This window comes from Silurus aristotelis (genome assembly GCF_946808225.1).
Source record: "Silurus aristotelis genome assembly, chromosome: 13".
NCBI classification, from domain to species: Eukaryota; Metazoa; Chordata; class Actinopteri; order Siluriformes; family Siluridae; genus Silurus; species Silurus aristotelis.
Window position 1 is genome coordinate 18,131,655 of NC_139586.1, and position 22,711 is coordinate 18,154,365.

Consider the following 22,711-nt stretch of genomic DNA (forward strand, 5'->3'; position numbering starts at 1 on the left):
GAAAGTCATTCCTTTAGTTCTGACACTATTCTAAGTGAATATTGCACAGTTTTGCATCATTGTCTCAAGTGTCTAAAGCTACTATATAGTGCAATGCTTCAGAGATTTTCATATGTCAATGAGATTTAACATACAATGTTATGATGTGTCAGCTAATGTGATTAAGGATAGGTGCTTTGTCATATTTTAATAAATCCACTTTGACTTGTCAATTTTTTCAGCATATACTCTCCATGCTGCTTATCTTACCTTCTTGACATCATTTGCCATTTGTAAAATATATGCACATGAACACATGAGTACAGGGGGATATTCTGTATTGTCCCAATTGTTCAAACTTTTTTCTCTGTCCAGACAATATGAACCACAGATGGCCTTGCTATGATAGAGACTATAGTGTATAGGTCATTCTCTTTCCAGTGCTATTTATAGTTGATGTGTCTTTTTTAGAACATGTACCATTGATGCTTAATTTTTTCAGTGCTCTAGTCACGTCTCCTCTCACTCTCAATAACGCTTAGGGGTTCAGTCATTTTTAGCACAGAAACCATTTACAATGTACTAAAAATATTTAATCAGAATACATATTCTCGGATTAATATTTACTTGTATTGTCAATTATTTTTATAATCTTAGAAGAAGCTAGTTTATGATCTTAAAGCATAACTGTTAGCCTTTATTAGTATTAGTATTACCTCATTTGATTACCTCGTGAAAAGCTTTTTCCTTTTCCTAGTAATAATATAGAAAAAAAACATAAATCATATGCATAGTGCATGATTCATTAAGATAACTATAGATAACTGTATGATCATCTGGCACGAGCTAATGCTTTCATAGCAAAATAATTTACGTTGGGCTATTATTCTGGTCCTATCTTTCTTTTGACATTTCCATATTCTTTTAAATGTGTCTAACAAAATGTGCTGCAAAAAATCGCAATATGTGGATTTTGATGATAGTGTACTGGAGTGTTTTTTTTTTATAGCAGTAGCATACAGTATATGCTAAAAATAAAAACATAAATAAAGGTCATATTAAAAATAAGATCAATGAAACCCCATCACATCAAGTCAGGCTACATGGTGACAGACATTCAGGAATAAGAAAAAGAAAGTAAGAGTGTGTGAAAGTAAACAATAAAAAATTTTTTGCATTTATTTTTCTCAGATATTATGGAGTGAATATTACACGGTTTTCTGCCAGGCTGAAGTAGACATACATAGAAGAGATAAAAAAAAATACACAGAGATCAGTCGAGTCTGAAAAATATACTTAATGAAAGTGACTAGATTACAATTTTAGAGACATTGAGCAGTTTACAGCAGACTAACCCTCAATATGCCCTTGAGCTCAGTTTATAGGATAAATATAAATACAGTATTTAAAAATGTATTATGCCCATCAGTTTGTCAGTGTTCTTTTTTTAGTTTCAATTTCAAGTGTTTGTTTTGTTTGTTTTGTTTGTTTGTTTGTGTGTGTGGAGAGGGGTTTTTGTAAATCATTTTAGTTACAGCTAATGTACTTTTGTGACTGTTAACATTCATCTCGAATGTTGGCACCTATAGGAACATTCTGGGAGACATGAGGAGAACGTTAAAGCTACACTCACTTCCACAGAAAACAGTTTGAACAGTATGAACAGTGTGGTATTTTCCCAGGAGCAACCAGACAAATCTGCCAAATTTCAAATTGCTCTCTACTCCCCAAATAAGTGCACTCATATGATGTGATATAATTGGCATCTCCGCCCTACACTGTGCACGTTTTGTTCATTAGAGAGCCATTTGGGATTCAGCCTGAACCCACATACGTAACGGATACACTTCCTGTTTCTCATACCGCTGCTGTGTTGAGGCAGCCGACCGACTAAACCATCCGAGTTTTTTGTAGAGGGAACGTCGATTTCTAATGTGATCACTTTGACAGTTTTTTGTCAACCTATTTAAACCTTGTGTGAGTGATTATGTTAGATTATCCGACTTTCTAAGAATATAAACAGTTGCTCAATAGTATTACCATAGTATAACCACATATGAGAAATATATAACTTGTGCACCCCCCTGATCCTGTGCTGTTGCCATGTTCCCGTTTTCTCTATGGGTGTGGTGAAGAGACAGCTTGTTGAAAATTGAGTTGAGCCGAGCCGAGGGTGCATGGCCCTTTAAATCTATTACAATTACTAAAACCGAGTGCGCTTTATTTACTGTTTGAGTTTCTTCTTTTTTTTTAAAATATTACTTTATGATATTTTTCGTACAACAGTCACCATGTGTGGATTTTGAAAGCAGCTAGGTTAGAGCAAAACGACGAGCTTGATTCAGGTAACGTTATAAAGCGCAAATAACTCGCCTGTGATTTTTCTCTCAATTTCGGCCGGATTTCCTGCTTTTAGAAACGAACACACTCCGAGCAACAAGTTGAACTCTTTTTTAGTGATACTAAATGCTGAAATGTTGGACAGGGATGCATTATTTAAATTTTAAAGTAATAGCTACTAATTGCTAATTGAACAGTTTTGCCCGTGAAACAGGTTGGACGAAAGAGTGTTTACAACCTGTTTTTTCCGTGTGCGGCCTGTGAGAGTAAAAAACTCATCGGAAACAGGAGCAGTTTGTTGAAACGATACTGTTTTCATCTCAGCGGTCGATTTAGTTTGTTTTGGTTTGTTTTTTCGGTTTTTTTCCGGGATTTTACTGATATGTCAAAATCTGTAAAGAGGCCGGAAGTTTAGAGATTCTGCCATAGCAGTTGCAACACAAGACTGATTACACCAAGGCCTGTGAATTCAATACACTCAATTTTATTTTGAGTTTTAACATGATTACAAATCACAATGATTTCAATATCAAACGTGTAATAGTCCTGGCAAGTATCCTTTCTTCATTCTAAACACTTTTACTTTCAGTTTTAGATGAGTAAACTGGGAAGTATGTGCAGTTTCTCTAGCTGTACAAACAATACCAGCATTACTGCAATCATCCAAATGCATGTTATTTCAAATGAAACTAATAATGAAAACTTTTTTTAAACAACAAATCAAGAGTTTGTGTTTGTCTATGGAAAAGGGGGCCAATAATTTTGTGACAGACAGTAGTTACACAGCGGTACACATACAGCTGTATACATGAATGAAGCTCAGGTGCCTCAGCTGGAAATTTCTGTGGTTTTGGGAATTCGTAAAATTCAAAAAAATCAAGCAGCTGAAATAATTTTGGACACGATTTTGCAGGTTTTCACCCTCACAGCTCAGGTTCCCTGGTTTGAACCGTAGCTCAGGTTACTGTCTGTTTATGTTTACTTGTGGGTTTCCTTTGGATTCTCTGGTTTCCTTTTACCTCCCAAAACCATGGCAGTGGGTGATGACTGTAAATTACTTCATAGGTGTATAGAAAAAATACTAAAGATGAATGAATGCAATATTGAAAATATAACATACAGAAATTTAAGTGCAATCTACTGTAGTGTTTATAATTATATTGATCTGCCTGTACTGCTGGTAATAATGAAATATGCTGTGTCAGCATGTCAATGTTAGGATATGAAATAGGTAAATTGTACAAAGCTTCCTGTCACCTTGTTGTTTCATATTTGTTCTGCCATCATTTACTGAATTGAAGCGGCATGATGAAACCATGCTTGCTTTGCTCAGTGCCAAGCTTTGCTGCCACACAGTGTGATGGGGTGTCGTTGGTTAGCAGCACTTCTGTTAGTATTGTCTATGGGTGCCATCCTATTGGCTGGGTAATCTTCTAGATTATAAAATGATAACAAACTCTGTCCTGTTTACATTTATCGAAGCTCTAAATGGAGTTTTCATTTCCTCAGTAAAGATGCTGCAGTGATAAGGGTCCTGGTGTGGTTTCAGGTCAATGACAACTACTAGTGCTTTCAACTTGGATGTGAAAAAGCAAGCTGATTTCCTTTCTGGTAGAACGAAATCAAAGAAGAATGCTATTTCCAACTATTGTTTTAACTCCGCTGTATAAAAACTTAAAATAAAGACAAAAGTTGTCTTTCACTTCCACACATTTAAAAGGTGCATTACAAGTACATTGATTTGTGCTCTCTCTGCCTGGTTCTAAGTGTGTGCTTAACACTGCATCGGTATTGGAATAGTTATCATGATGGCATGTTTTACCATTTTTATATCCATGTGCATGCATAATTACAGTCTGTACAATGCATACAATGTGAAATTATAGACTGGATCATAGAAACATGGGTGGGAAAAATCAGAGAGCTTTAAATATTTGGGATCAGATAGTAGAGTAACTGCCTTGTAAGCTTTTAGTGTCTATACAGTGAGCTTTAACCACATATACAATGTTTTTCAGATGTTGCTCATTGTGAAACAAGATTTTGAATAGAAAATGAATCAAAGTTCACATATGTCTTAAGCCTTATTCCACGTCTGAACAGTGTCTGTCTGTGGTGCAGGTACCAGCTGGTCTCTCTGATTTAAAAATTGCATCATACCGGGACGATGAGCGAACTGGAACAGTTACGCCAAGAGGCTGAGCAACTTCGCAGTCAGATCCGGGTAAGAGGGGCTAATAGACGCAGCAAGTTATGAAGTGCTCTACACTGTATTAGGATTACTCCTTTTGTCAAACCAGTTTTTCCTAACATTGCGCTTTGTTTCCTGAACAGGATGCCAGAAAGGCATGTAGTGACTCTACGCTTTCAGAGGTATATTTTCACAAGTGTTAGGATTAAACACACAGTTTAATAAATTGTATTGTTATTTGGAATAAAGGACCTGTCTAGAACCGCTACTGATTGTTCATAATGTGTGGATTATTCATTTTGTTTATTTAACTGTGACTGTAATATGCACTGTCACATCATATCATTGTGTTTGCCTTCTAGATCACTGCTGGTCTCGACTCAGCAGGAAGGATACAGATGAGGACCAGGCGTACTCTTAGGGGACATCTTGCCAAAATCTATGCCATGCACTGGGGCAGCGACTCGAGGTGTGCGTGCGTGCGTGTGTGTTAATTTTAACTGAACATTGTTCAGCTTTTGTATTGTCATTGTTGCTTTACTGGCATTACTTTAACTTTATTATGATCTATAGTAGCTGCTTCCCTGTTTACCACTGACATGCAGAGTGTATGAGTTTGAGCAAGGAACGCCTGTTGTGATTTTTCCAGGGGACCACTTATAAAACATTGATGAACATTACATCAGAAGACATTTCTTAAATTAGTGGAGCTCATATTTAAAATAATTCCTGCAGTATCGGTCTTCAATCCTCTGTGGTCTGATAAATATCTGTGATCTTTGTCGTCTATGAGACATAAAAAAATGTATATGTATGTTTTATGTTCAGGTTACTTGTCAGCGCGTCCCAGGATGGCAAATTAATCATCTGGGACAGCTACACAACAAACAAGGTAATGCATCAAGGCTATTTGCTATAGTCTAGTAATTTATTTTGTATAAGCATCACAATGTATACCAGTAGATATGGCTGAATCTGTACCACTTTAGTGCTAGAAATAGCAGTTACAAAGAATAATAATAATAATAATAATAATAATAATAATAATAATAAACACTCTGTATTCATTACTATGAATGTTTTTGTCACATGAGCCTCACATCTGACCTCTTGTTTGTGCCTGCATGAAAGTTAAAAAATCTCGCATTACTTTTTTGTTGTCTGTCTCAATGTACACAATTTAGTCAGATGCCATGTGAACATTCGTGGCAAACATTCAAATGAAAAAAGAAGAACTGAATCATTTATTTGTTTTGGATACATCATACATGTACACTTTTCTAATTTATAGAGAAATGTAGTCCAGCATATGACGCAACACACTTGTATTTTGTGGTTTAATCTCTCAGGTGCATGCAATTCCTTTGCGCTCATCCTGGGTGATGACGTGTGCCTACGCCCCTTCAGGCAACTATGTGGCCTGCGGCGGCCTGGACAACATCTGTTCCATTTACAGCCTGAAAACCCGGGAGGGTAACGTCAGGGTTACCAGAGAACTTCCTGGACACACCGGTAAAGCATACATTCTTATACAAACAGAAACAACAGGTTGTTACCTCGCACGACAAATTGCTCTTCATATGATGGATGAAAATCACTTTTGTCTGCATTGTAACTGTGTGATTGTACAGTGTTATTTTAAACTCATAGACTTCAATATTCACAGTAGAAAATCTGACCATAATTAAAAAAAAAAAAAAAAAAAAAGTTTTATATCGACCAGGGTCTGACAAACATGTTTTAAAGAAATGTATTGTTCTTAGAGGCCATCTAGTTTTCTAAATAACTCTGGTACATTACTCTTTCTCAAGGGAAAAGGGTTTTCCTGCATTCTATTAAACGTATCATATGCTTGTTCCAGGTTATTTTCCCCCACAGTTATGTGACCTATAATCAATCCATCATTGAATAATTCTTAATTAATTGAATGGAATTCTCTTAATGTTTGTCTGCTTTTCACTGCAGGATACTTGTCTTGTTGCCGGTTCTTCAGTGATAACCAGATTGTCACCAGCTCTGGGGACACTACTTGGTGAGTGGTAGAATTTGTGCTCTTTGTTTTATGTATACACATTATTGGCAACGTTCAACATTGGCAAATAAACTGATAAAGTACCCAGCAGCATTGTGGGTTTATAACTGTATATATGAAATCTGCATCTTTGCACAAGCGTAGCTGATTGAGAACTCTTACTCTCCAGTGCACTGTGGGATATTGAAACAGGCCAGCAGTCCACCACATTCACAGGCCACACTGGTGATGTGATGAGTCTGTCACTCAGCCCTGATCTTAAGACCTTCGTATCAGGTGCCTGTGATGCCTCCTCCAAGCTGTGGGACATTCGAGATGGCATGTGCAGACAGACCTTCATCGGCCATGTTTCCGACATTAATGCTGTCTGTGTAAGTGTCAATCAAAGGGAATGTTCTTGCACTTTGTATATCAAACAGTGCACCCCTGTGTTTAGTAACTTCTCTGGTATTGTAGTTTTTCCCGAATGGAAATGCTTTTGCTACGGGCTCAGATGATGCCACCTGCAGGCTTTTTGACCTGCGTGCGGATCAGGAGCTCATGATGTACACGCATGACAGTATCATCTTTGGCATCACGTCTGTGGCTTTCTCCAAGAGTGGCCGCTTGCTGTTCGCTGGCTATGATGATTTCAACTGCAACGTCTGGGACACATTAAAGGGCGAACGAGCAGGTGACGTCATTATTTATTCTCGTACTTGTACATTCTCTAAGATTGCTAACTTATTTTGCAGTGTTCGAATTTATAAGGGCCTGGGGATGCCTTTTCTCAAAAGTGTTTCATACACTTTTCTGGCGATAGAAAGTTGTAATCTTATAGGCCCTTCACACGCAAAATATAGTTAATGGAGCATAACACTTAATGACATCTCATCTGTAGTTGTTAAATGGTATTGTTGGAAGCCAGAAGTAGTGAGTGAACAAGATAAGCTCAAGTATTGGCAAATGTACAAACACAAAAAAATTTCTGCTTTGGGACATCTTTGTGAAAGAACGTAAAGAGATAGAGTAAAGTGTAGTTACCTATGAGTAGCTACTGGAGTTACTATAGTTAACTGCTATAACATTTACATTACTTTTTTGTGAGATATTGTAGTGTTGATTGTTAGATTGTTGATCCATTCAGAAATCATTGAATCAGCAGAATTAGCATTACATTTCACACATCATGACATTAATGGTACTTTTGAAATATAGCAATTCTAGTTTATCTGGGTTTGAACGGCACAAACATAATCTCAAGTAAAGCAAAGCCAAATTTACAGTTTTATTTCCTCTGCTTCTTACAGCACTCGAGTTAGTTACATTAACTTTTCATATCCTTACCCAGGTGTCCTTGCGGGCCATGATAACAGGGTTAGCTGTCTAGGAGTGACTGATGATGGCATGGGCGTAGCCACGGGCTCTTGGGATAGCTTCCTCCGTATCTGGAACTAAGCCCTACAGCTGGACTTTCTGGAGGACTGCAACATCACTACAGATCTCAACTGTGAGAACAACATGCCTTTTGTCTTCACTTATTACAACACATTCCTGTGAAGAGGCCCAAGCTGACTCGACAGAGGTCAGACAGGTGGTTATTGAGAATCGATGGAGGGCATCATTGTGCTTTATGTACATACAAATGTACAGTATATGAATATAAATATGGTATATATGTAAAGCAATATGCCCATGTATATGCCATATATATGCTCACACAATGTTATTGTATATATTTTTGTAGTTTGATTGCAACCCATTATAGCTATTTGTTTTGGAGAGGCGTCATTTACCGTATATTTAAAGTCTGGGTTATTTTTTACAGATACCTTTATGCCAGTGCCCTTTAGCACCTGCGGTCATTTGCATTTTTATTTTTTTTATGAAACCGCTAATTTCCTAAATGATGATAGTAAAGCACAGGTGTTTAATATACAGATTAAATAAATAGGGGGTGGGTAGCGACTTTTCGGCATAAGCAACAGAAACAAAATAAAACTGTGCTTCAGTATTGATTTCTACTCGGTTCCTTTTGTGAAAAAAATTATCTTGACCTTAGGATACTAGATAGCTAAAGGGCATTATGGGACTTTTTGTGTGCAATCAGCAGCTACATACCTAAACGTGTCCACAAAATATGTTTGCTGCTGGGTATTAATTTTTTAGACCAAATCCCTTATTTTTCTAGTATAATAGACTTTAGACTTGATTCCTGATTCTTGGAATTAATCCAAATTGAGAACCTAAGAGCTTGAATATCTCTTGTATTGCCTTGATACCAGATGATTCTGCACTGATGTGTTATTTTAGTGTACCAGGATACTGCTGCCATCCAAAAACTCCAATCTCTGCTCTACCTTACACCACAGCATGATCTTTTTTTCCTTTTTTTTTCCTTTCCCCTCCTCAGTGGCCACAATAAGTTTCATAATATCAATTCACATTATTATTACTGCAGTACACAACATGTAAAAGGTTATTTTTGTTCTGCACTGTTGATTATTCGGATCCACCTGAAAATTCATTCTGACTTGAACCCATTCCAAGTGCTACTTAGACAATGTTGAAAACCTGAAGACGCAGACAAGACATGTGCAGTGTAGGATCAATGATTAGTCTGTAGTTCATTATAAAGCCATCTACATTACAATAGCCTGAATGAGCTGTTTGTTTGTTTGGTCAAGACTGTAGCATGCTAACTATTCTAGCTGTGAAATTAAATTTAGGCTGCTGCTAATGAAGAACACTAGATATATTGTGCATAAGGCAGTGTGCCTGTTTTGCCTTTACCCCTAAACATTGCAGTATTTCATTCTTTTATCAGTGTGTATCAGCAGTAACCAAAGGAACAAAATTGGCAGTGCTTTAGCATTTTCAGCCATGTCCATTACAATTCCAAGCAGTGATTTGATGCATCCAGACCATTCAACATTTATTTATTTTGTATTATAAACCAGATCTTTTGAAATGCCTTAGTGTGTAGTCTTACCTACATTCATCAGAACATTCAAAGACATTTTTTATGCCAATATGTGTGCCATTGTTCAACTTGACTGTGGAACATAAATGATTAAGAAAATTGCTTCAACAAGTGAGCATAGTGGACACACTGTTAGAATGCAGCCACATGTTGTACAACCCTGGTGCTTAAATATGTGTAGAGCAGAGTGTATTGTAGCGAGTGTTTCAGTGAAATCCCAACGGCATTAACAGCGTTGCTGTTTTTAACTGCAGAATGAAGTGTTGGTTTTCTTAAATTGTATGGATTTTATTCTGTTGGACAGAAACTGTATTAACACTGTATTAAGCCTTTTATATAAAGTGAAACACCGCAGGGCCACTAAGCAGAAATAGATACCTGCCCCTGCTCCTTAAAAAAATCTTTTAAGCCAGTAAAAAAAAAAAAAAGGCTTTTTTTTTTTTTTTCTTCCTTGATATTTTATAGTGCCATCGTATGGACTACTCATTTAAAAAAAATAATCTTTTATAGTCTCAACAGTTTTTTTTTTGTTTGTTTTAGTATTTGTACAGTGGCTTGGTGATATTGGTGTTACTATAAGTTGATATTGTATTAAATAAAATTTTTAACCAAATCTGTTGGTTGCTCACATTACTTAATAAAAAAAAAAAAAAAAAGGCAAGCAATTTTACACAATCATGGGGAATATTTTATTTAGTTTTTTATTAATTTTTAGACAGATTTTTCGCAATTTTACAAAGCACAAAAATCCTTCACGTGGGGTTAGAATCAAAGTTTTTTTAAGGAACATACTGAAATATAGGCACTGATCAAAAGGATACCTTCAAAATACTGATATTAAATAATTTCTGAACATTCTCTTCTAGAAAACAATTGAGAAGAGGGCTCAGTTTAATGTTATATGGATGTGAACAATGAAATCTGGTTCTGTTAGATACAAACTGCTTTACAGTGTTCTGAGAAGTCCCATGAAGTCATTCTACAATTCATCTCTTTTCATTTTCGTTTTTATGGTTTTTTTTCTGTCACAGTTCATACCATAGTGTTTTCAGAGATCAATCTGATTTCATTACAGAACAGATTTAAGCTAAGTTAAACACAGCAATCAAACCTGTTTATTTCCTGGTGGAATAAACGAAAAGTCCCATGGTATGTCGCCTGAGACAAGGTGCTGAGTAAGAATAGGGAATTCAGTTGTGTGGCTGGAGGTACTGGCTTTTGAAGCTCTCTAGCTGCCTCTCCAACTCTGTGGCTTTGTGTCTGCAAATACAACAAAAAAAATAAATCATCTAGAGACAAAAAATATAATGGTTGTAATTTGAATGAATGTGGGGGGGACATGCAGGCTATGCTTTACAGGTTACATTTGGACAATCAAATGGAACCGAGATTTAACGAATTTCCAATGGTTTCACATTGTAAATGGTTTTAATTATTCATTAAGTTAAATTATTTATTAATGTCCTAAAAAGTTGTTTGCTGACCTAAGCGATTTGGAGTTGCTCTGGACCATCTCCAGCTGCTGAATTTTTGTTGACAGGCGGCAAATTTCACTGTTCAGGTCCCGCTGCGTAACATCCACTTGCTGACATAGTCTTGCAAACGTGCTGGTGATCTCCCTGCATGGCACAAACCATCACTCACAACTGTGTACAACCAAATTAACATTTTTATTACTGAAGATTTAAAAAAATGGAGTAAAACAAATTAACACGCAAAGATCAATTTCAGAAGAACCCCAGTGCTTCTATTATAAGAGATTATGCATTAGCAGTGTAGTTAAATGCATAAGTGAGTTACTTACTGCTGCACTTGGTGGCTGCAGTTTGAACTGGTGAAGCTGACGACCAGTTGGAGTTTCTCAGTGGCGTAATTTACAAACTGCTTCTTAAGGGCTCTCTCTTTAGCCTTGGTTGTCCATGTGAGTCTCTCAAATAAGTACAACAAGCCATAAAGACTGGTGGATAAAGCAATGACTCTCCAGCCTATCATCCTCCACACCTGTTAGAGAAATGGGGTGATTATTTCACCATGTTTATTGCCCGTGGATTACGATCACAGTATTATAAAAATAACGGAGTTATAGAAAACTTTTTTCCCCACTTTTGAATTCTTATGCTACTCACCATTCCTCCGACAATGAGCACGCTCATGGACGTGCGTGAGGTGATGGAAGCCAGATTTGTGATCATGGACATCATGAGCTCCTCCTGGCTTATAATAGCCTGGGATTCGTTCGGAGTAGTGGCAGCAACTCTAGGGGGTGGGGCCTGTCCGGTGACACTTACTGGAGTGGTGGCCAAAGGACGTGTGAGCTGACAAGGACAAATGAAAGAAAAATACTGTAAGATGTTCCTCTGTGATGTGTAACAAATGTGTTTTAAAGTATCAAAAAGGTTAAATTTGAAATTATATTTTTACACGATGGAGCCATTAATATCTGAGGCTACCTGAAGGTTTTGATCGACCAGCATGAGGGCACGCTTGGCATTGGCTGGACCGAGGAAACGGCTGACAAGAGCAGTCCAACCAAGAGAGAATTGAAATTCAATATTTTCCTGGAAATCAGCACAAAGCGTCGCACAGTTCAGGTCATAGCTGAGGTCAAACTTTTTGGAAGGAATCAGCATGTGGATCTGGCTCTGAACATCAGGTGGGAGCAAAGGCTGCAAACATTCTGTCAGCATAGAGAGCAGGAGAAGAATATTAGAGGACAATGTGCTAAACTGTTTTTAATAAAAAAATGTCTGGGTAAACAGAAAAACGTTTGTCATAGTAGTTTCAAGAGAGAGAAAAGGAGGCTGGTTAAAGAATGGCTGTTTATAGCTGTTACAACAAAAGTGATAAGCTTGTTTTTCAGGGATGCTTCACAACACTTAAAACTAGGGGTGACCCTGAATAGTCGGAAGATTTGATGCTTCAATAGAAGGATCCGGATTCGACTACCAATCTTACAATCTTCGCAGAGATGTTGTGTAACAAGGATCATGCCATTTTGGTTTTATTGGGGTGCTCAATGTCTGATTTCACTTAGAACTACTAGTTTTCTCCAAATAAGTTAATATACAGCCTATTATGATTAAATAAAAATGTGAAAAGAAAGTAGCTTTTAATAAATTGTTATACGTGCATGAATAAATCCAACCACCCCATGACTGATTTAAGTTTCACTTTACATGACCAGTGACTGACACAAGAGCATCTTGGAGGCAGGATATAAATATTTGTCTGGGAGATTCTGTAAAGGTATATTCTAATTTACTTCTGAAAATTAATGTTTGTTTTTCAGTGCATCGACATTGCGCTGTACTAAGAGCGCACTCGTGCTCTACCCCCCACCCCCACCCCTCCTGGCACACGCACACACGGTTCGACTACAATTCGACTATAGGCAAGACTTGACACATCTGATTTAGCTATGAAAATCCTTAGTCTAGGACACCCCTACTAGAAACATAACTATAAGGATGTGTCACAATTTGCTGTCGGATATTAGGGGAATTAATGCTTTTATTGATCCAACACGGCTTCAGGTTGGACAGAATCACACCATCCGGTCACTGAATAACACTGCATGACATTTTATTTCTTACATAATACACTTCTGCATATTTTTAACATCACCATTAAGTAAGTGGGATTTTTGCTGACTTTCATTACGGCAGCCACACATACCGATCATTTCTTTTTGAGAAGACTGCACGGAAAGATTGACTGCATCAGAGCAGCGGAAAGCCAGGTTCTTTCCCATTCCCTTCTCCACATGGTTAAGCAGCTCCTGAGAAAGAGGTTTGCACATTTCACACATTTGTTGACAAGATTATATACATTATTCTCATTACTAGAACTATTTTGTAAAAATAACCCACACTTTCTCTTTAGTAAAAATGTAGTCAATCTTTCATGAAATATTTAGTGTCTGAAATGTGATAAAGTGGAACATCGATACCCGTGGCCTCAACACTCGTGACTTTTCATTTGGAAAAATTTGTGAAAAATCTGTAAGTTCGGAGTAACATTTCAAAACAGAGTTTGTACTAATAAATTAAACAATGTTTGAAAAACTATTTTATTATTGTATTATTCTTTTAAAGTAGTAAATAAAACATTTATGACAAGTAATTCACAATTTGTGTTGATTTTACCGTACATGTATAATTCCCCTTGAAAAAGGAACCTTCAAAAGGAGAGAGTCTAAACCTTGAGATCTTTTGTTAGAACATTACCCCAGAAAATGTTTTTCTACTGGAGCCAGAAGAGTAATATAACCAACCAATGAAGGAAGGCTAAAAAGTAAATCATCACAAACTTGCCATTAAAGACATCATTCGGCTAAGGTTTTTTTTTTTTAACATGAAACTTTTCATAACATAGCAAAATAGCCTTTGAAATAACTTAAAAATGTTAAATATCAGAATTACAGGTGTCCAAGAGAAAGTCAACTCACTGATTTGTAGATTTTTAGCACATGAGGAGAAGGGTGAAAGTCTGCACGAAACTCATCTATGAGCACAGAGAGGCGACAGATCTCCTCTGCCATGGCATTCGATACCTGGTAGAGGCCGACACAGAAATAAACACAGCTTAATAACTGTCTAAAACTCATACGTTCTAGAACAGTAATGCATTCTGCTATCTCTACCTGGTTGGCCACTTGCTCTGAGACAGTCTTAATTTTCTTTTTAATATCATCAATGAGAAGGTTGAGCTGATTTCGGACAAACTCCAAACGATCCATCAGATACTCTCTCTCCTCCAGAGAGGCCACCCTGATCAAACGTTAGTATTATTACCACAGATTCACAGATACCTCTTGCTGTTTACAAATATGAATATACTTAACAGTACAGTAATCGGCTCTTTATAACAGAGACATGATTCATAACTGATAAAGCTGAATGTACCCTGAATGTCACACTGGCCTGTAGAAATAACTTAGTGGATATACCAGTCAGTAAAAAACAGAGTGGACCAGCTGTACCAGAGTAAATCTCAAAAGATACTAATAAAAAAGTGGACCCACCTCTTTTCAGCGGCTGCGATGTGGATTTGATCCATGATGCCTTGAACCCTTTCAGTGATCTGCTTAGCCCTGATTGTGTGCTGCTCAAACTTTGTTTTCACTGCTGACTGCGAGATACACTCCTGCGAGGCCATATACGTATTACTGGAATGAGCGACTTAATTGGGGCGAGATACTGACCTGCTGCTCCGGCTCATCCCGAACAGAGTTATAGGATGATAAGAACAGTCAGCAGCAGGCCTGTACCACTGCAGCGTCATGCTTCATCTCACAGTAACTTACAGTAAATAAAATGCAAAAATGCAAGACATTCAAATCAGGTCAAAATATGAGAAAATTAAAAAGACAAACATCACAAATCTCAATATATAAACACAAATGTGCAACAGAAATAAAACTATATCAACAACAAAAAAAAAAAAGGAAATTTTTTTTTTTTTTTTTTTTTTTCAAATTCTGTATTTTCTGAACAATAATTCGGTCTTTTTGTGTATCTGGAGATCTGTTAAATCATTATGCAGCCGTTTTTGAAGCAATTCAGATGATAATACTGTTACAGTGATAAGTCACAAAACACTTTTCTGCTACCAAAATCTGAATTTTTTTTTATTTGTGATTTAAAATAAAATAATAAGGAGTCAATTTAAAAACTGGCCAATTTTTAACATTGTAAAATGTTTTACATTTTGCACATATAAAAACCTTTCTGTCTACATGTATCGCATAATTGAATAATCGAATAATTATTTTTTTTTGTCATCAATCCGTGAAATCAACAAATAGGAAAAATTTCAAATCGCTTAAAAATTGTTTAGAAAACACAGAACTCAAAACCATATAAAGTACACAAACAATCCACAAAAGCAGTGAAACATGAAATAGGAAACCATAAGTTTAAAGGCGAACTGAGGAGAAAGGTGTCCTCGCCTTAGCAAATCTAGACTTCAGCAATGAACACATAGGTTGATGAAAAAGAGCACATGGGCCTAGGAAATGAAAACGGCTAGGCAGGAAATAAACTGGCAGAGTAATTAAGCTACACTTTAACCTACACTTTAGCTGCACGGTGCAGCAGAAAAAAAGACTCATGATAATTTTTGTGCTATTGTCACTATTGGTGTGTGCATCTAAAATATATTGAAATGATAGCTACCTATCTATCTAAAATCTGTCTCCCTTTCTTAACATTTATGATGGAACTGAAAAATCTTATTGTAACATAATTATGCCTATAGGCAGAAAAAGAGAAAAAAACAAGTTAGTGACAGTGAGTCCAAATTTTTGTAAATATTTATCCCCATCTTAGAAAAACCAGAACACTACCACATTAATGTTAGACACTAACACATTTTTTGTAGGTTTCTATCGAGTTCTTTTTTTTTTTTTTTTAAAGCTTTTTTTTCTAGTTTGCTGCTATCAATAATACATACTCAGGTCTCAATATTCCAATGCACTTGCTTCAAATAAAATAATTTTTCATCCTGATTTTTTCTCTCAGCAATCACTTGCCTCAAACGTCCTCTCAAAATTCTGGAACTCCTTCAGTCTCTCTAGGAAGCCTTCTGCTAATGCGCCACCTGAAAAAAAAGCTTCACAGCTTCAGCACTGCAGCTGATCTCAAGGGGTTGAGATTTTTGAAAGATGATAAAGGCAGGCTTAAAAAGTTATAGTCAATTAGGGTGTCACTGATCCATCACTGGCACAAAAATCTAAATGACTAAAAGTGCTGTAAGAATTTAATACATATTTATAGACAAAACATAAAGCAAATGCAACAGAGCATGTGAGTTTAAAACTTGAAACATGTATTTCAATAACTAAGAAACGTTATTTATCAGGGTGAAGGTTTTATTAATTATTAATTGATGTATTCGTTCATTCATTTTAATAGAATATGCAATATAATGCAGATTCATCGCAATTGACATTCATTTCTTTTTTGTTGTTGTAAATAACATTCTCTCTTACCTCTAATGAAGTCTGTGCAAGTTAGCATCATGTTCGTGTCTTTATTTCTGCCTGATTTTTCAAATGTATGCATAAATAATGTTTTTTCAATCATAATATTTGACCCTCTTTTTGATGGCAGAGTCACACTATGACTTCCCTCAGACTACCCTTGAGGGACAGCATGCGAGATGGGGCAGTTAAAATGACATGTACCCTGATAGTGACCTCCTGCTTACCAGACTCTGGCATACCCTGCGCCCGCTGCATTCTGGAGTTTAACACCTCCTTGGCAGACACAAAAAAGATGTGATTGTGAGCCTGTTCGCGATCCACCACCTTGAGCTCCTCCACCAGGAAGTTCACACACCGGTCCATGTGCTGCTTACGCACCTAAAGTGAAAGGTAGTTGTAAAATCAGTCAGTTCATATTTAATGTGTATATATAATTTGTGATGAGAAACTATAAGGCACTTACATCCTCCATGTATTCGGGTTCAGAGGCAGAAGCATCCCAGCGATTATTCAGGATGAAAATGTTAGGCTTTGAAAGGCGTTCGTTTACTTTGTGGAAGAAGTGTTTCTCCTTTAAGGACGGCAACAAAAAGGAATTTGTTAACATGGAAGCATCTCAGCTTAGAAAAAACCCTAAGTTTGCCTGTGCAGCCTGTGTTATCTGAGCAGAAGTGTTCCATGACTAAACAATTAAAGGCAAATTAAACAGTTACTTAGATATTATACATTAATCATTTTACCCTGTATCATCATTAAAGTGGTTTAGGCATGGGTTTGTTTTGATCTATTCAAGTTTTCTCGACAAAACATCTCACATTTCCCATACAAAATTGATCCTCTAGTTAGAAATCTGGCCAAATTTAATTGTTAGTGATTTTAACTTCTGGTTGTCTCCCTACCATAGGTAGACATTGTGCATTATATTATTTTTCTGACTGGTTCTAACTGTTTTTATGAGCTGCTGAATGTTCGGTAAATTCATGTGCTGTATAAATTAAATGTATGCAGGGTATATTAAATATTGACTGTTAAAGCAGGCATTGAATTTGCTCACCAATATTTTTACAGGCTTTTAGAAGATTAAACCTAAATCAGTTTACATGTATATTACATTATATTGCAGCTGCAAAAAAAAAACAACCCGACGCTGCAGCTCTGCGGCAAGCTCATATAAGACCTTAAAGGCCTCGGCATTCCTCTCATACTTCAGCTGATCTAAACAGAGCTGGGAATGAGCAACTGCTCTCAAATATACAACCAATCACAACACTCGACAATGTGCCACTCCCCCACTCTGGGTCTCTAGTCACTCTTAGGCAAACTTGCAACTCCACACATCAGATCATTTGACAGTAAAAAGACTTACTGTCAATTAGAAGTCACTCACAATACATAGTATAAAAATGTTTAAATCCCTTACTGTTGGAATTACTATTTTTGAATTTAACTAGGCTATGAATAACAAAATTGTGAAATGCTGTCAGGAAGATGTGCTGCAGCAACTTCTCACTGTGTTCATTAGTGTGGACTCTGAGTTGGCCACCAGCACAAACACATCAGCGTCCAGACAGAACTTGTCGATCCAGCTGTCCAACTGTGTGGTGACATCAGTTCCAGGACTGTGGATACAAAACACGATCAATGTCACCCTACTGTTTTCCCCTGAACTAATTATTTACCTTAATTGTGATACTCATGAAAAAGACATGTCCACATCTATAAACAAAACCACAACAATGTACATTTAACAAAGACAATTTGCCATAAATATGTACCTGTCCATGAGTACTAGGTCATCCCTAAGAAGAGCACACTTTGTTTTGGGCCAGAAGACCTTAACCAGACAGCCTGCGTCAAGACTTTCATCCATGTGCAGTGCATGAGCCAACTGATTGACGGTCTACAAAAAAAACACATACACACTTACAACGATGTTTAAATGCTCCTCGTCCAATAAGCACACAAAACTGTTATAACAGAATCAAAACAACAAACATCAAACCATTTTTACAACTTGTAAATGTAGCTATGCACATAAGAAGTACATGCTGTTGTGGCATACAGGAGAAACAATGCAGGCCGAGATGCTATAAAAAATATTTATCAGCTTTAAGGCGGTAACATAACTCCAAATCTGGTCACATTACAAAACCCTGCTACTGATATTTGCAATTCCATAATGTCACCTTTGGTTGTTAGAATGTTAATAAATCTTGTGAAGGGGGTTCGTACCTTGATGCTCTTCTCTTCTTCTGATCCCTCAGTCTTCAGATAAGCCCGATCTTCATCAGTGCCTTCAACGCTCAAAAAGCAGTTTGTTGTGTGACCAATGCCGCTGGGCATCACCCGGTCACGGAGCATGGCATTGATAACAGTGCTCTTCCCATTGCTTGTTCTGGAGAAATATTATAAAAATCTATTCACATCCTTTATAGAAATCCAGCCTTAGGTTACAAGTTAACAAATCATTTTATTATCAGAAGGAAGTACCATAAAACTCACCTTCCAAAAAAGGCCACCTTCATATGTCTGCGAGCCAAAACCTCTTTTATAACTGCTAGTTTGCTGGTGTACGTCTCTATCTCCTCTAATTGATCTCTATTAGCAATGTGTTCTAACGATTCATTATAACACGTATCTGATAGACAAACAGATAAAAAAAAATTATTTAGATCATACCGAACAAAAATTCTTTCTTTAGCACAAAAAAATTACAAATGTTAATTTCATTTCACCTTTAACAAACTGTGAACCTTCCTCAACATAATTAAGCAGCAGCTTGAAAACATCGCTGATCTTCTTTTTGGCCAGTACAAAGTGTTTGAGAGGAGAGCGATCCTCTTGGTCCATGTTTTTGCCTGTAAGTAGGACAACATTCAAAGCTCAAATTTCACTACCATCATGTTTCCTATGGCAGGACATTACTTTCCTTGTGTCATACCTTCAAAGTCTCCAAACAAGGTAGATATGCAAAAGCTGCAAAAAAAAAAATAAAAAAAAAAAAAAGAAAAATAAATATACAGGTCAATTTTCCACTATATTTAAATACGTGATTTCACTGATAAATTCATATAGATTTATTTACTAAATCCTATTTTAGATTGAGTGTCCATATTGCAAATTCATAATCACAGGTCTGATTAGAAAAAGAAATAATAATAAACTATAAAAACATTGAATATTCTTTTCTTATTAGACTGCAAAAAATCTATTGTTTGGGGTATTTAACTTGTATACAAGTAACCATCTCAATATTTCAGATTTATATTTATGGCATTTGGCAGATGCCCTTATCCAGAGCAGTTGAGGGTTAGTTGCCATGCTCAGTGGTCCAGCAGTGGTAGTTCAGTGAAGCTGAGATTTAAACTCAACCTTCTGATCATAAGTTCAAAGTCTTAACCACTGAGATACCACCTCCAGAATACGTTAAATACTTAAAACTATATACATTTTTTGATTTTTGGGGGGAACCTGATAAGCAAACCTTTGACAAACTGAATATCGTGATGCACAGTAAATATAAAATATCGTTAAAAAGAATCGTGATTTGATCTTTTTTGCCATATCGGCGACCAAACAGAAACCAAAAGAAAGGTGCCGTTTGCTCTAATATATTCATACATCAAACAACAACGAGGTCTAAAAAGTTTATATTTGTATTAATTCTTTTTATTGAAAGACTCATTAGAAATAACAACGGTGTATGCTCTGACATTTACCAGTAATGTGTATGTCCTCTTGTATGCCTTAATGATAAACAACCTAAACCTGGAAAGGATATTCAATACATAGAGGAAAAAGTTATTAATGTATATTTTGCACTTTTTTAATCTCCACTGATATTAGTTCATGAAAATATAACTCAAGATGACGGTACGATTCGATTCTGTTTCCTCGGTTTGTTTCATTATCCAACCTATACTTTAGCTAGCTGACTAGCTATACAGGCTAGCGCGTGCTACATATAAACAAAAATACACTGGTGCTTTCGGATGAATAAATTTCAGTAATGCATAAGTATTATTTGCTTTTAGACCCCTAAACTAAAGAGCCAGGGTCGTCTAGGATAACTCAGTCGACTGAAGGTATGCACCGGTAATGCAGGCTGCTAACAGGCTAACTGTTCAATGTCAATTTTTCCCCCAAACTCGATATTACAGCTTAATGACAGACAGGACACAATAAATAATACTTAGAACTATAGCGACTTTATAGATTGTTTACCTGATTCAGAGACTGATTAAATCCTATTTGGACTTGACATGCTAACGGTGGCTAAAGAAAAATATTTGACACACACACATTCAGACGACATGCAGAGTGTAAACCAGTGGAGCTTCTGACTCCAAAGTAAAAGCCTGAATCTCTTTACTGAAAACAAACCACTGACTTACCAGCACCACCATCACACTAAAACAATCACCCTGTCTCACACAAGGACATGAAGACATTCAATAACCCACTTACTCTGCTTCAGGCTGTTATAGTCTGGTTTTATTTGAGTTTTTATTCCACCTCATGTTTGTTACAATATTTTATATAGGGTCACGTGAAGTAAAAGAAGAGCACAGAAGAATAGGCGAGCCTGAGACTCTTTATTTTCACGTGAATAGTTGATTAACAGAGTGAACTACCCAGAAAATAATGCTACTGACTTCCATTTACTTTCATCTCTCTCAACCCATTACATTTACCAGACACATCACTACATTTTTATACAATCATGTATGTCATTAATTCATCTTGAGTAACTGTGGTTTCATCATGGTTGGTGTCATGGTGGATCCAGACTGTAAAAATGACCTATGACTGCAATTTGAACGAACAGCTCTGCATTAAGACACGTCAGTAAACAGCACACCTCAATAATGATGGATCAATAATAAATGGTCATTAGGAGCCACCCAAATAAAGATGGGTTCCCGTTTGAGTTTGGTTCCTCTCAAGGTTTCTTCCTCATAAACATCTCAGGGAGTATTACTGCCACTTTTGCTACTGGCTCACTTATTAGAGAAAAACCTATATGCACTAAGTATAAATTCAAATTGTAAAACCTTTTTATTTCTGTAAAGCTGCTTTGGGAGAATAAACATTGTTAAAATTGCTATACAAATTGAATTGAATTGAATTGAGACATAAGTCTAGAATACACCATGACCCAGACAGAGACAGGAAATTTTCAGCACAGGACACTTTGCAGACATACATTTTACATCAATCTTCCATATGCTTTTTGGGAGGTTGGAGGAAACTGAAGAACCCAGAGAAGGGACATGGCGAAAATGTCTCAGAGATGAGAGATTTGTGAGAAATGTAAAACTTGTCCAGTCAGTAGCCAGAGCTCAGGTTTGAAGCTGTAAAGTTGTGAGGATGCAATAATACCTTGTTGTGCCATACCTAAACTGGTATTATTAGTTATTTTCACACTAGCTGACATTTCTGAGATTAAAAAAAAAAAATACTTAGGAATGTGTTCTGTTTGAAAAATAATTAAAGAGAGGGTTGTGTAGTGAAACAGGCACTCATCCTAAACTGTTTTATTCCTCTTATACCGCAGCAAGTATTGTTTAATTTATGTTATTTTTTTGTTTTTTGTTTTTTACAATTTATGGTTTCCTGTAGCAGGAAACCTGAGTGCTGTCTCTAGAGACTCCTTTCGTAAACGTTAAATATACATATTATCATAATAAAATATTAAATATTGCGTCTTCTGTTTGTACTTATAATTATACAACTACCCACTGACGCCATCTTCTGGTCATCTCTAGAAACATCAACTTCAGTAAGAAGCTTAGCACAAATGACAAATAGTATAACTGACGTCTGCATTCTTTATTATCTGAAGATATTCCAATATAATAAACGTAGCTGAAAAGAATTCATAAATATAAAAAACAAAAATTTTTGCATTCACTTTTTGTCTATTTCTGTTCATTGATTTAACTTTGTGTTTATTAAATAGCCTAATATTATTTTTAATAAATTGTTCCCCCTCTCCCCTTTAAGAATTATTGTATTTTTTTTATTTATTTATTTTTTTTATAAAAAATTGCATGCAAAGTAGCTTCCTGATTATTTCTCACTTCATCACTCCTGCGATCACTCACTTCACTTCTCTAACACACTCTTCATTACTTTGCACTGTTGACCCCCAGGTACCTGAACTCCTCCACCTTCTCCACCTCTTCTCCCTGCAACCGCACCCCTCCACTGCCCTCCCTC

At 36.5% G+C, this 22,711-nt stretch overlaps 2 protein-coding genes across 6 annotated transcripts; one reads left to right on the forward strand and one right to left on the reverse strand.

Annotated features, from left to right (window-relative positions):
* The first annotated feature begins 2,084 nt into the window (after window positions 1-2,084).
* Window positions 2,085-10,117, forward strand: LOC310735802 (guanine nucleotide-binding protein subunit beta-4-like). 2 transcript variants are annotated; one of them, XM_083558897.1, is made up of 10 exons: window positions 2,085-2,324; window positions 4,441-4,543; window positions 4,654-4,692; window positions 4,873-4,979; window positions 5,339-5,402; window positions 5,860-6,022; window positions 6,476-6,542; window positions 6,712-6,913; window positions 6,999-7,215; window positions 7,873-10,117. In XM_083558897.1, the coding sequence occupies exons 2-10, from the start codon at window positions 4,487-4,489 to the stop codon at window positions 7,977-7,979; spliced, it is 1,023 nt and encodes a 340-aa protein (XP_083415023.1). In that variant the 5' UTR covers window positions 2,085-2,324; window positions 4,441-4,486; the 3' UTR covers window positions 7,980-10,117. The 2 variants fall into 2 exon arrangements, with proteins under 2 accessions (XP_083415023.1, XP_083415024.1); XM_083558898.1 differs by having other exon boundaries at window positions 2,120-3,708; window positions 3,802-4,543.
* Window positions 10,118-10,169: 52 nt separating this feature from the next.
* On the reverse strand, window positions 10,170-20,908 carry mfn1b (mitofusin 1b). 4 transcript variants are annotated; one of them, XM_083558894.1, is made up of 20 exons: window positions 20,714-20,901; window positions 20,209-20,257; window positions 19,431-19,465; window positions 19,225-19,347; window positions 18,992-19,127; window positions 18,722-18,884; window positions 18,265-18,389; window positions 18,000-18,108; window positions 16,953-17,060; window positions 16,714-16,867; window positions 16,037-16,104; window positions 14,528-14,649; window positions 14,147-14,273; window positions 13,952-14,056; window positions 13,180-13,282; window positions 11,955-12,181; window positions 11,631-11,819; window positions 11,309-11,505; window positions 10,989-11,123; window positions 10,170-10,764 (listed from the first exon to the last, which is right to left on the reverse strand). In XM_083558894.1, the coding sequence occupies exons 4-20, from the start codon at window positions 19,337-19,339 to the stop codon at window positions 10,695-10,697; spliced, it is 2,253 nt and encodes a 750-aa protein (XP_083415020.1). In that variant the 5' UTR covers window positions 19,340-19,347; window positions 19,431-19,465; window positions 20,209-20,257; window positions 20,714-20,901; the 3' UTR covers window positions 10,170-10,694. The 4 variants fall into 4 exon arrangements, with proteins under 4 accessions (XP_083415020.1, XP_083415021.1, XP_083415022.1 ...); XM_083558895.1 differs by having other exon boundaries at window positions 20,203-20,257; window positions 20,714-20,851; XM_083558896.1 differs by lacking the exon at window positions 20,209-20,257 and having other exon boundaries at window positions 20,884-20,908.
* Between the last annotated feature and the right edge of the window lie 1,803 nt (window positions 20,909-22,711).